Here is a 12,457-nt window from a genome sequence, read left to right as displayed (position 1 = left end):
CGGTACATGGTTACTCTTACGTACAAGGCTCATGAACTAGATACATAAAGTTTTAAGTTATGATTAAAATTCCACAAATATCCCCAACATTATCAAAGTTAATTGATACTAAATGACCTTTGACCTTGGTCATGTGACCAGAAACACACACAGGATGTTCAGGGATACTCAATTGCTCTTACATGTATATCTATGTTTAATGAACTAGACTTATAAAATTTTAAAGTTATGATGACAATTCCACAAAAAACCCATCAAGGTCAAAGTTTGTTGACCCTAAAATGTAAGTGACCTTTGACCTTAGTCATGTGACCTGTACCTCACAAAGACTCTCCAGTGATACACTATTACCCTTAAGTTTAATGAACTAGGTCCATATACTTTCTAAGTTATGATGACAAATCAAAAACTTGACCTTGGTTAAGATTTCAATATTGATTCCCCCAATATGGTCTAAGCTCAATGACCCTAAATGACCTTTGACCTTGATCATGTGACTTGAAACACAAGACAGGATGTTAAGTAATACTTAACTACCAATATGTCTAAGTTTCAAGAACTAGGTTCTCTAAGTTATGATAACATTTCAAAAACTTTAACTTGGTTAAGATTTCAATCTTAACAACGAAAAAGCGGTGCTTATAGTCTTGCTCTGCTGTGCAGGTGAGACAAGAATTGAATTCACAAAGATCAGATTTCATCTTCAACTGATATTGGTAAAAGAGTTTCATAAAACAAAAACGATTGTACGCAAAGTTGTTTATAATAAAGTTGTTACTAACTTACAAACAGTTCTGTAAAACATGGACCAGGGGGAAAGCAATGCTTACCAGAATGTCCTTCTAGTGTTTGATTCATAGAAAGGTTACTTGGTGCAGCAAGACCTCTCTGCTTTGCATCTTTTCCTAAAATTGCAACAAAAACATAAAATGAAAACATCATCGTTCATGTAATGATGATAATAGTAGCACTTTATGGATTCCACAAGTTTATTAGATTATCACTTTAGTAGACATCTTGCAGCGGTAAATGTAACATTCAATAATTCACAGCTCAAACATATCATATTAATTTGAATTAGTATACAGTGACATACAGAGCACTCTTTGCCTATAGAATTCATCTTTAAAATCCTTTTTAAACTGAACCACATATTACTGTACTATGTTGCAAAGCACACCCCCATTAAAAGACAATGAATAAAAAAAGAATACACCATTCAATGTGTTGGTTATCATTATTTCATACTCCATATGTTACATCCTCAAGTTAAAAATCCCTCAATATGATTCTAAATCAGTACATATGAATGACTGATTCATGGATTTGACAAACATTGTGAATAATATGTTACAAAACAAGATTAAGAATGAAATCTCTTTTTTATTGTAAAAAAAACAACAACCTTAAATCGACATTCAAAGTTGATTGAAATGTCAATTAGGGTCTAACCCTGCATCACCGCTAATCCTTGTTTCGTATTATGGTAAATTAAACATACCAGCTCCGGAATCCAGTTTAAGAACTTTGAGTAATCCATTCTCCCCACCGCATGCTATATAACCATGCTCCTGGTTCCATGAAACACATCGAAGCTTGATATTATTAGGAATTGCAATCTGTAAAGGAAAAATTCAACAGCATTTGTGTTAGTGCCCTCCATGATTATGAAATCTCAACAGAAAGTATCATAGCCTTATGAAGCCAATGACTAAATGCAGCAGTATGGGGCTGCAAAATGGGGGCTGAAGCCACCCCCCCCCCCAGTTTTGTGGCCCCTGCTTTGGTCTACAACTCCTCCACAAACATAAAAGTATCTTGTTAGGAGGGGAAAAATTACTCAAAGCGATGACAAACTAAACAAAAATAGAGAAAATTCTATGTACCGTGAACAAAGGCCCGCAAGTGCTACCGTTTCGTTTGTCAATTAAAGGAAACCTAAACCCAAGAAGAGAAGTAATCATATTGGAAAGAGTAAAATGAGAGGAACAATTTAAAAAACGTTCATCAAAATCGGTTCAGAAATAAGCAAGTTATCGGAATTTGAAAACTCTTGTTGTACTTTCTAAGGACATCCTCAAATTGGCAAACATGCTTCAAAATGGCTGATTTTGTGGACAACTCTCCATTTGTTTTGTACACAAATTTTCAGATTTTCCTCATCTTTCAAATTGCATCTTGCCTCCTTCTGAGCACAACATATGTCATGGGAAAATATAATCCACACCATATATGTCAAGGTCAGGAGGAGATGTGAAATATGTAAAATAAAGGGGAAAATCTGAAAATATGTGTACAAAACAAATGGAGAGTTGTCCACAAAATCAGCCATTTTGAAGCACGTTTGCCAATTTGAGGATCCACATAGTAAGTACAACAAAACTTTTTAATCGTCCATAACTTGCTTATTTCATAACCGATTTTGATGAAACTTTTTTTAAATTGTTCCTCTCATTTTACTCTTTCCAATATGATTGCTTCTCTTCTTGGGTTTTGGTTTCCTTTAACGTTCCACCAAAGTATATTACAGTAAACAGATTGGACACTTTTAAATTAAAATGCAAAATCTATAGTGTTTCTTTTTTTTGGAGAAAAAAAATATATTCGTAAACTTTTCAATCATGTTTCATTATTTTGAGACTGGATTTGCTTTTGAAAGGGGAATATCATAAATGTTGACTTTTTAATTAAAATGCAAAAACTATGTTTATCTATTTTTTTTTACTTCTTTTTTTAAATATATTTTTAGTTTTTCTTTCTTAAGTTTTTGTATTGTTTATTTTTTCAATTTTTTTGAGTCATTTTTCATTATTTGGAGACTGGATTTGCTTTTGAAAGAAGAATATCTTAAATGCTGATTTTTTAAAATTAAAATGCATGAACTATATGTTGTTTATTTTTTGTTGTAATTTTTTTCACTCTTGTAAAAAAATACATGAAAACTCAGAGGAAAGAATATTTCATTTCCAGATCTGGGTCTAAGTCCTGAATTTATGGGTTTTTTTCATTAATTCTACTATTTTTTTTTTTATTTACTTTTCTTTTTTTTTCATTAGGGGTGCAGGTGGGGGTTGTGATTTAAACTTGAAAATGGGGATGAGATTGGAACAACTTTTTGTTTGTGTCACTTTTGTTTCTCTTGTTTTTAGTGTTTGTTTGGAGCTTAATTTTTATCCTTCTTGATACTTGAAATAAATTGCATACAATGCTAGTTCTTGCTACATACATATTTTTCACTCAGCTGCTCATCCCTCCTAAAAAATGTAAATCAAATGTCCATTGTCTCTAAAATCAAAAGCTACATAGTATAACAAATTGTTGAAACGATAGAATACATAAGAAATTGGTGAAACAATCAAATACATTAGAAAAAAAGCACACTTGTATTTTTATTTGGTCATACAAAAGGAATAATTTTTATGCGTAAAAAAGCAACCCCATACATACATGTATACAAAATTAGTTACCTTGAAGTTACCTTGGGGGCCACATCTCACTGTCTTCACGACGAGGGTGTACAGATGAGTGTGGCAGGGTTAAGGAGGCTCTTAGAGCCCATTTAAAAACCCAATTTTGATAATTGTGTCTTAAATTGCAGGAGTGTTGGTGCCTAAATTGTGGACTGTGGGAGTTTATTCTATTGATTGACAAGTGTTTCCTAATATCCAGTCTAGATCGTTGCTTGGTAAATTTAAGAGAGTGTCCTCTTGTTCTGGCACACTCTACTCTCTGGAAATAATTGTCCGGGTTTGATTTGTCCATTTGTGTAATGATTCGGTATGTTTGAATGAGGTCTCCCCTTTCTCTCCTTCTTTATTTAGTGAGGTTACAATACTTAAAGGAGAATGAAACCTTTGGAACAAGATAGCTTGTGTGAAAACAGAAAAATCAAAGAAACAGATCAACAAAAGTTTGAGAAAAAAAAAGTTTGGACAAATAATGAGAAAGTTATGAGCATTTGAATATTGCAATGCTATGGAGATCCTTAAATTGGCAATGCGACAAAGATGTGTGATGTCACTTGTGAACAACTCTCCCCAAATACATCAGTATATATTTCACTTAAATTGCCTCTTTTATCACATCTATCAGTAGATCATTTCTAGAGGAGGGCATGTAATGCAGATTTTTAAAGAATACACCATGGATAAAGAGTTTGTATCACAATAAGAAAAAGCAGAAAGAGACATTTTGAGGGTATTTTATAGTCCATCAAAGGGAAAGTTTTTCACATGTGACATCACGAATCCTTGTCGCATTGCCAATGGAGGATCTCCATAGCATTAGTGATTGCAATATCCAAATGTTCATAACTTTCTCATTATTTGTCTGATTTTTCTCAAATTTTCTTTGTTCTTATTCTTTGATTTTTCTGTTTCGACACAAGCCTACTTGTTCCAAAGGTTTCATTCCCCTTTAAGTTGAAAAAGAGCTTGTAATTTATATCAGAAAAACAAAGAAATACATTTTAAACAAATTCATTTAGGAATTTATCTACAATACATGATGCTGTTTTGATGCCAACTAAATTATATAAATTATCTATCATGATCACCTTCATTTGGCAATAAGTGGTGAGTAATTGTGATTTTGTATATTAATTTAAGTAATTTATTAGTATTAATTAGAAGAAATTATTTCTAAACATTAATAATAATTAATAAAAAAATTACAAGATGAAATGATTACAAATCAATTGAGCTTTCTTTCACCTTTCCATTGATACCTAAATTACTTCATAATCATATGGCTCAAAAACAAAGAAGTTAGAGCCTGTCGAAAGCTTGGGTTCAAAATGGTCACAAAATGGTCACAAAAATCGGTTCCGTACTCCATTGTCTTTACAATAAGACAATTACCACATATTTGAAAATGCATGACTTAAACTGGAATAACTTAATAATTTCTTGATGAAAATTAGAGTTCTTGCCTTGGTATCATTTGAAAAGTCAAATGTTAGTGATACCAAATTTATTCATATTTGATGATTTTCATTTTTTGTCATATACCTATTACATGTACAGCCCAACTAGCGCAAATCATACTCTAAACATGTGTTCACTCCTGGGGCAAAAAGTACGGTACCGGTACCCATAAGGGCACTAGTATTCAACCCGTTTGGAGAGTTTCCTCAAATCTATAAAAATATAGAATTTACCTGAATTTCAGACCCGTCTTCTTTCCAAGAGCAAATGCTGGTAATTCTATTTCATTATTTTTTTCTTCAACAAGTCGACTGTGTGCGCAGGCGTTCGAATTATACGGCGATGGTTTTTGGCACTAGTATTCAACCTAGCGATGAAAGATGGCCCCATCTCTCAATCTGCCCTTGTCCCATCCGACTATTGACTAGACCATTTGAGATGAGACCAAACAGGGAATTAATCAAAGCCAAAGACTTACATAGATCTAGATCTAATTTAGCAATCTAAACCCTTTTCAGATTTGCTATCTATCCTCACTAGGTTGAATACTAGTGCCATTCAGTGCAAAAGGCCATCGCCGCTTAATTCGATCCTCTGCGCATACAGTCAACAGATTGATAAAGAAAATACCGACAACTGATTACCCTGGAAATAACAAAGGTATGAAATTAAGATAAATTCCCTATTTCTAAACATTTTCGGGAATATGTCAAAATCTTTAAATTACGCCAGGTTGAATACTAACTAGTGCCCATACGGTACATCCTTTATAAAACATAAAACACATTGAATGAGTGGACAAATCCTGCCTTCAATTTCGTGAAAAAATCCCAAAATCTTGGAAGAATGGTCCTAGGTATAGGTATCGCTCATCGGCCAAATCGTGGTTTTGGGAACCACTCGTAGATTTGTGTACGCGCACTGTGTACACAGTGAATGGAGGTGGAAATAGGGAACCGTGCGTGTGACACTTGTTCACTGCTACCATTCTGCCTGTGGAGAAACTACAGGTAGGACTATGGCATGCCAATGGCCTGCTGTATTGAGCACATACTTTAAAAAATCATTAAAATATCACTTTTGTGACGAAAATTACTGATTTCCATACAGTTGCAATTTATTTTTTGGGGAAAAATTATTGTATTCACAGAGCGCTCAAAAACTTGAATTTGGGGCATATTTTTGTGTACGCCCTCTATTGGTGGAAAGTAATATGGCAAGAAAATTTTCATTTTTTGATCTCTATTTTTAATTAAGAAAAAAATGAAATAAAGAATCAAATTTACTTAAAGTTAAGAGCCAAGTTGTATGATGAAAAGGTGTAATGGAAACTGTCAGTGTAAAAAAAATCAAGCATTTGTCCTAAAGAAAGAGAGAAAATAAGCCAAACATTGCCACCCTTATTTTGCCACACATCGACATGTTATAACTGAGAACAAGGTTATATTATAAGTTTATAACCTTGTTCATTGAATGAGTGGCGTGTGACTGAATAAATTAAAGCGCTGCTGTATGAAGTGAACGGTGGTTCCCTATATCACGATAATGCCCGCTCATCTCGTCAAGAAACAGACCCTAGGTAGCCAGGAGGCTCCTAGAAATCAATAGCCCCAGGCCAGGGTCAGGGAATTTGAATTTTGTTTGACTCCTGCCCTGCCCTGGCCTGGCGCTGGCGCAGCTCCGCTTCCCGGCCGCATAAACGAGCAGCGGAACTCGATGGAGTTACTCGGCCGGAAGCGTCGGGGAGTCATGACGACACTCGACAGCTCCTGACCCTAATTCTGTACCGTTTTGACTTTCGAGATGGAGAGCTGAGCTCGATCGTGGAAATACTGGTCGAGTGACTGGTCTATATTTTGATGTCTAACGTAAAGTCTTACCTTTTTGCTAAGATACACGAACATACTGAAGGTTTTCTGTACTAATTAAGAATCCATCGATTCGGAAAATAAGCCCGGCGAAAAGAGAGACGACTTGGAAAATATGCGAGATTCACATGCACTTTGACATTGTACGGAAGTAACTCGCAGAATGCATGATGGGACAACAGCCTTTTCACGTTGCGGCGTAATTTTTCTCACGATGTGAGTAGATACTCCGAATAAAAATTGCAATTATGTTAGTTTTAAAGTTATTAGTCACAAAGCAATAACTAGTTTTAAGTCTTGTTCTGATTTTCTATCGTATTATTTTTCTTTTAGATCGAGAAAGCTGCAAAATCTGACAAAATGGTGGCCTCAAAGAAGCAGGTAAGTGGAGGATTGCTCTCTGTGTGCATGATGTACCGGTAGACCGGTACGGTATTGTATGTGTGCAGTGCAGCTGAGACTGCGAGTGTGGAAATGCAGAGCACGCGAGGTTTCTTTGAGTCAAGTTTGACTTTACTTTAGATACGAGCCGCTGGCGGCGAGTGCCCAGTGACCAGTGTGCCATCTGAAGAAACCGAGCTTGCATTTACTTTTATGTGCGACAGAGCAAGTGCATCATTTGTTTTATATTTTTATAATTTAAATAGGAACACAGAAACAAATTCTTAAAAAGTTACACTTACAGAACTGTTTTGTTGGACTTCTGTTTGAGCATGCAATGCCCATGTCAATTTTCATCGCGCAATTTTAATTGCATTGCCGTGCATGCACAAAAAAGTTGGATATCATTATCATGTGACGCGTATTGGCCAATCGCGATGCTTGAAATACTACCTATCTATGTGTGTACCGTATGCGCGGCCGCGCCGTGTCCGATCGAGAGGCATACACTGTTCTCGCCAGTGACTGTAGAAAACACGCGTCGCATGCGACACGTCAATTACACCAGCTCTCGATGCGTCATGCGCCAAAAGCGAGCGATACAGCATTACACTGGTTACAGGCAAAAAAAAAAAAAAATGGGGAAATAATTGTTGCTTCATTCATCATCAATCCTCAAAAGTATAGGATGTTTCAGAATCATTTTGGCAAGAAACTACGATCGTTTGATGACCGGATAGACACTGCCCTGGCACATTAACAGTTCCTGCCGGCCATGCCAGGCCAGCTGTGCTGGTGTGGCTAGCTAGCGCTAGCTTAGACAGCTGGCAGCCGTCTGTTTCGAGGAGTTTTTTAACATTTTTTTTTTTATTTCTCCTTGTGCACAGACTGCTCACTATTGTACAGCCACCATTAGGGGACTTGCAATGCAAAATCCCCCGTCGGAGCTCTCCAATTTTTGTCTTTAATGAATAAAAAAATTGACAATTATTGCGACTAAAATGCAAATTAATATTCCCTCTTGGTATTAATTGCCAAAAAACGGAGAAAAATCAAGTTGAAAGGAACAAAAACAGTGACTTAACCTCGGCTGTCACGCAAATTCACTTCCCCGTTTTGTCCAATCTTAAGTACATAAACATATGGCCATTGAGTCCCCTGGCCCTGTGCAGATCGCGCTAGAACTTCGGTCTCTGTATTTGGTGAGTGAGACTGAAGCTTTTGGTCTAGCGCTAGCTGAGCCAAACATGCATGCTATGTTTGGAACTGAATTGTCCGCGGTGCAATGTAGCCTTTCATTTTTACATGATAACATATTCTGATAGTTTTCAAGAAATTTTGATTTTAAAATGAATTGTTCCACATAATTTTCCTGCTAGTTACTTGCTAAGAAATATTCTTAGCATTCATTCTCATTTTTTCATGTCATTCTGATCTGTCAGGCTAATTTCATGTCACAACGAAATAAGTGTTGGCTAGGTTGTATGAAAGTAGGGCTAGGTGACACGTGTGTATGGCAAGCCGTTATAAAATTCATTTACATTTTCTGATATAATTTTTTTATTTAGAATTCAATTTTTTATATCAAGATTGATTGTTGATACCAAGAATTAATTTCTTCATATCAAGAATTCATTTCTTTCACTTCTTGATATCAAGAAATGGTTTCATGTTATTCACAAATTCGAATTCTTGATATCAAGAAATCAATTCTAATAAAAAGGATTTCTTGATATCAAGAAATGAATTCATGTGGTTCACAAATAAGAATTCTTGATATCAAGAAATGAAATTATCAAGAAATCAATCCAAAAAATGAATTTTTGATATCAAGAATTAATTTCTTGATATCAAGAATTCATTTTATGATATAAAAAAACGATTTCTTGATATAAAAAAATAAATTCTTGATACCAGAAAACATTTATTGTTTTATATTAAAAACTCATTTCTTGATATCAAGAATTCTTTTTGGATTAAAAATTAGGATGATTTTTTGCAATACATTGATGCTCGAAATCAGAAATGAATTCTTGCTATCAAGAAATGAATTCCTGATATAAAGAGTTTAATCCTTTATATCAAGAAATGAATCATTGATATCAAGAAATTAATTCTTGATATCAAGAATTCATTGACATCAAGAATTCATTTCGTGATATCAAAAATCGATTTCTTTATATCAAGAAATGAATTAGCACGTGTCACCTAGCCCTACTTTCATACAACCTAGCCAAGAAATGGTTTCATGTGGTTCACAAATTAGAATTCTTGATATCAATAAATAAATTCTTGATATATTGATATAAAAATTTCGGGATATCAAGAAATGAAAGTATCAAGAAATATTAAAAAATGAATTCTTGATATCAAGAAATGAATTCTTGATATCAAAAGTTGAATTCTTGATACCACAAAACATTTATTTTTATATGAAAAACTCATTTCTTGATATTAAGAATTAATTTCTGATTAAAATTCAGAATGATTTCTTGTAATACATTGACGCTCAAAATCAGAAATAAATTCTTGATATCAAGAATTGAATCCTTGATATCAAGAAATGAATCCTTGATATCAAGAAATGAATCCTTGATATCAAGAAATGAATTGTTGATATCAAGAATTGAATTCTTGATATAAAAATGATTTTATGTGGTTAATAAACAAATTCTTGACAATGAATAAATGTTAAAACGGCTTGCCATATGTGCTTGCATGATTTTGTGGAAGGAGAAAAGTGAGAGCGAGATGTAAAATTAATGTTATTTGTGTGACGGCTAATTGCTTGTTGTCAAAGTTTATTTTTCATTCTTTCATCTAAAACAGACTATACTTTCTTGTATTGTTTTTCACATGTGTATACAGTTTTTCTATTGATTGATGTTCTAGGGGGGATGTGGCATGAGACCACATGAAATAATAGGGGGTGTTGCAAGAAATATTTTGCAAATATTCTGTAGCAATTTTACAACTGATGGATCAACGTTAGCTGTAGCAAATCGGATTAAACTTCTTGTTTCAAGGAGCAGATAAGCAATCAATCACTAATTTTCAATTAACTGCAAGACATGATTGATTTAGGGACAAAAAATAGACTCGCAATTGATTGCAAGTTTCTTGCAACACCCCATTAGGGTGAAAGAACTTTGGCCATGTTGGAGTATTTTGAGGAATTGTCATAACTTTGAAATTTTATGAATCTACATGTAGTTGATGAAACTTGGACATCAAAGCAATCAAGTATCCGTGAACATCCTGTGCGAGTTTCAGGTCACATGACTAAGGTCAAAGGTCACTTAGGGTCAATAAACTTTGGTAATGTTAGGAGTAGTTGTGGAATTGTCATTATAACTTAAAAAGTTTATGGATCTAGTTCATTAAACTTGGACATACATGTAAGAGCAGCAATGTATCCCTGAATACCCTGTGCACGTTTCAAGAACATAGCCAAGATCAAAGGTCATTTAAAGGTCCATGAACTCTGGCGTGTTGGGAGTATGTGTTGAATTGGCATCATACCTTAAATGGATCTAGCTCTTGAAACATTGACATAACGGTATTCAAGTATGAATGATTGTTTTGCTCATGGTCAAAGGTCATTTTGGGTCAAATGATATTTTATCATATTAGTGTTATCGAATTGCAGCGTAATGCAGGTGAGACTGCAAAAGGCGTTCCACTTGTTGTAATTTGTTACCCTGTCCTGATGAAATAATAATAATAATAAATAACTGAATATTTGTACAGCGCACATATCCACCTTGCTAAGTACTCAAGGTGCTCCTTTATTACCTTGGAAAAGCATGTGCTCACGTTTGACTCATTTTTATTTTTGTTTTGTTTAACAGAAAAAACAGATGGAATCCATCAACACCCGATTGCAGTTGGTGATGAAGAGCGGCAAATACAATCTTGGATACAAGCAGACATTGAAGTCACTCCGCAACGGCAAGGCAAAGCTTGTCATCCTTGCCAACAACACAACTCCACTCAGGTAAAAATATAAAGTTTTCATCTTATTGAATGGAATCACTCTAAATCATTTCCCTTCTTGAATAATACCATTGATATATTAATAGTTGCGCTTCCATTTGAAAAAGAAAAAGAAAAACATTCAGGCATTTGTCTCCTATGTAAATTTCTCAAAGAGCTTTGTTGAAAAATGTTATTGTGCTTTCATGCCTCTAGCAGTCTCGCCTCCATTGCCTAATATTGGTTTTTAAAAAAACACTGCAATCCCTAAAGAAAAATATAACCATAAATGTTTATCCTGGGTCAGCCACCACTTTGATAGTTCTTTGTGTGTGTCTTTAGCAGAAATGTTTCGGAATATTGCTTTTTAGAATAGCAGTGTTGATCCATATACAAAATGAAAAATTTCAGTAATTGGTCCAGAAATATTGTTGGTGTTGAAGTTTTAGAAGTATGTAATGTATTTCTGTATACATATTAAAAAAAAGAAAAGATTTATGCATTATTCAAATGATTGCCTAATACTTAATACCATAGGAAAAGCGAGGTTGAATACTACGCCATGTTGGCCAAGACTGGTGTCCATCACTACAGTGGAAACAACATTGAACTGGGAACAGCTTGCGGAAAGTACTTCAGGGTATGCACACTATGCATCACAGATCCTGGTATGTATATCTTGTATGTAAAGAAGTACAAGTGAATCTGCCTTAATCAAATGTCCAGGGGCCATACAAATCTTGTTTGCTCTTGTGAAATTCAAATTGAAAGATGTAAATAATGCATGCCTGCTGTTGCACGTTCTGATCTGAAAATCTGTTTATTCATTATCATAGACATTTTCATAAAAATTGAATTAAAAGAAAATTGGATGTTATAATGTTTTATAGAATTATGATAGCAGGTTGCTTGGAAGTTATCATAATAAAAAAAATAAATGCACAACATGCATAATTGCTGTATAGTCATTTCACCTAGCATTTTCAAAGCATTGATGGGAAGAATGGAAGTTATGAATTTAAACAATTTCTGCATATAAAACTTGCAATGCCCTATTAGGCTTATAAGTTGAAATATAGGTTGTTTTCAACAGAATATCTTGAAGCAGGTCTGGGAAGAAACTAAAAATCTACATGTTGTCAACTATAAAGAATTAATATTTTGAGGATTCTTTCTGTTTTCTTGCCCTCTTCAGGTGACAGTGACATCATCCGCAGCATGCCATCTGAGCAGACCTCGTAAGGTCGTAGCAGCAAGGGGGTCAGTTCTTGGGGTCAAATAAATCATATTGTCTTGTGCAAATGTAAA

The 12,457-nt window shown here is 34.5% G+C and overlaps 2 protein-coding genes across 3 annotated transcripts in view; one reads left to right on the top strand and one right to left on the bottom strand.

Moving 5' to 3' along the window:
• LOC121418172 (WD repeat-containing protein 35-like) overlaps positions 1-6,929 on the bottom strand; it is a 42,224-nt gene extending 35,295 nt beyond the window's left edge. For both annotated transcript variants that reach the window (XM_041611897.1, XM_041611906.1), the window contains exons 1-3: positions 6,806-6,929; positions 1,502-1,619; positions 831-905 (exon numbers count right to left, since the gene is read on the bottom strand). In XM_041611897.1, coding sequence (XP_041467831.1) covers positions 831-905; positions 1,502-1,619; positions 6,806-6,829 — 217 coding nt within the window. In that variant the 5' untranslated portion in view covers positions 6,830-6,929. The remainder of the gene's footprint in view (positions 1-830; positions 906-1,501; positions 1,620-6,805) is intronic.
• Positions 6,930-6,948: 19 nt separating this feature from the next.
• On the top strand, positions 6,949-12,457 carry LOC121418186 (60S ribosomal protein L30-like). The gene is made up of 5 exons (XM_041611917.1): positions 6,949-7,009; positions 7,127-7,174; positions 11,026-11,171; positions 11,687-11,817; positions 12,345-12,457. The coding sequence occupies exons 2-5, from the start codon at positions 7,154-7,156 to the stop codon at positions 12,389-12,391; spliced, it is 345 nt and encodes a 114-aa protein (XP_041467851.1). The 5' UTR covers positions 6,949-7,009; positions 7,127-7,153; the 3' UTR covers positions 12,392-12,457.

The sequence above is a fragment of the Lytechinus variegatus genome, chromosome 1 (genome assembly GCF_018143015.1).
Source record: "Lytechinus variegatus isolate NC3 chromosome 1, Lvar_3.0, whole genome shotgun sequence".
Classification (NCBI taxonomy): Eukaryota; Metazoa; Echinodermata; class Echinoidea; order Temnopleuroida; family Toxopneustidae; genus Lytechinus; species Lytechinus variegatus.
Note: the sequence above shows the minus strand (reverse complement) of the source record. Positions and strands in the feature narration are given on the sequence as shown.

Bases quoted from the DNA above. Each gene is read 5' to 3' on its own strand.
- LOC121418186 (XM_041611917.1), top strand. From the start codon at position 7,154: ATGGTGGCCTCAAAGAAGCAG. The intron at 7,175-11,025 runs GTAAGTGGAGGA...TTTGTTTAACAG, and splicing joins TGGTGGCCTCAAAGAAGCAG to AAAAAACAGATGGAATCCAT. The intron at 11,172-11,686 runs GTAAAAATATAA...TTAATACCATAG, and splicing joins AACAACACAACTCCACTCAG to GAAAAGCGAGGTTGAATACT.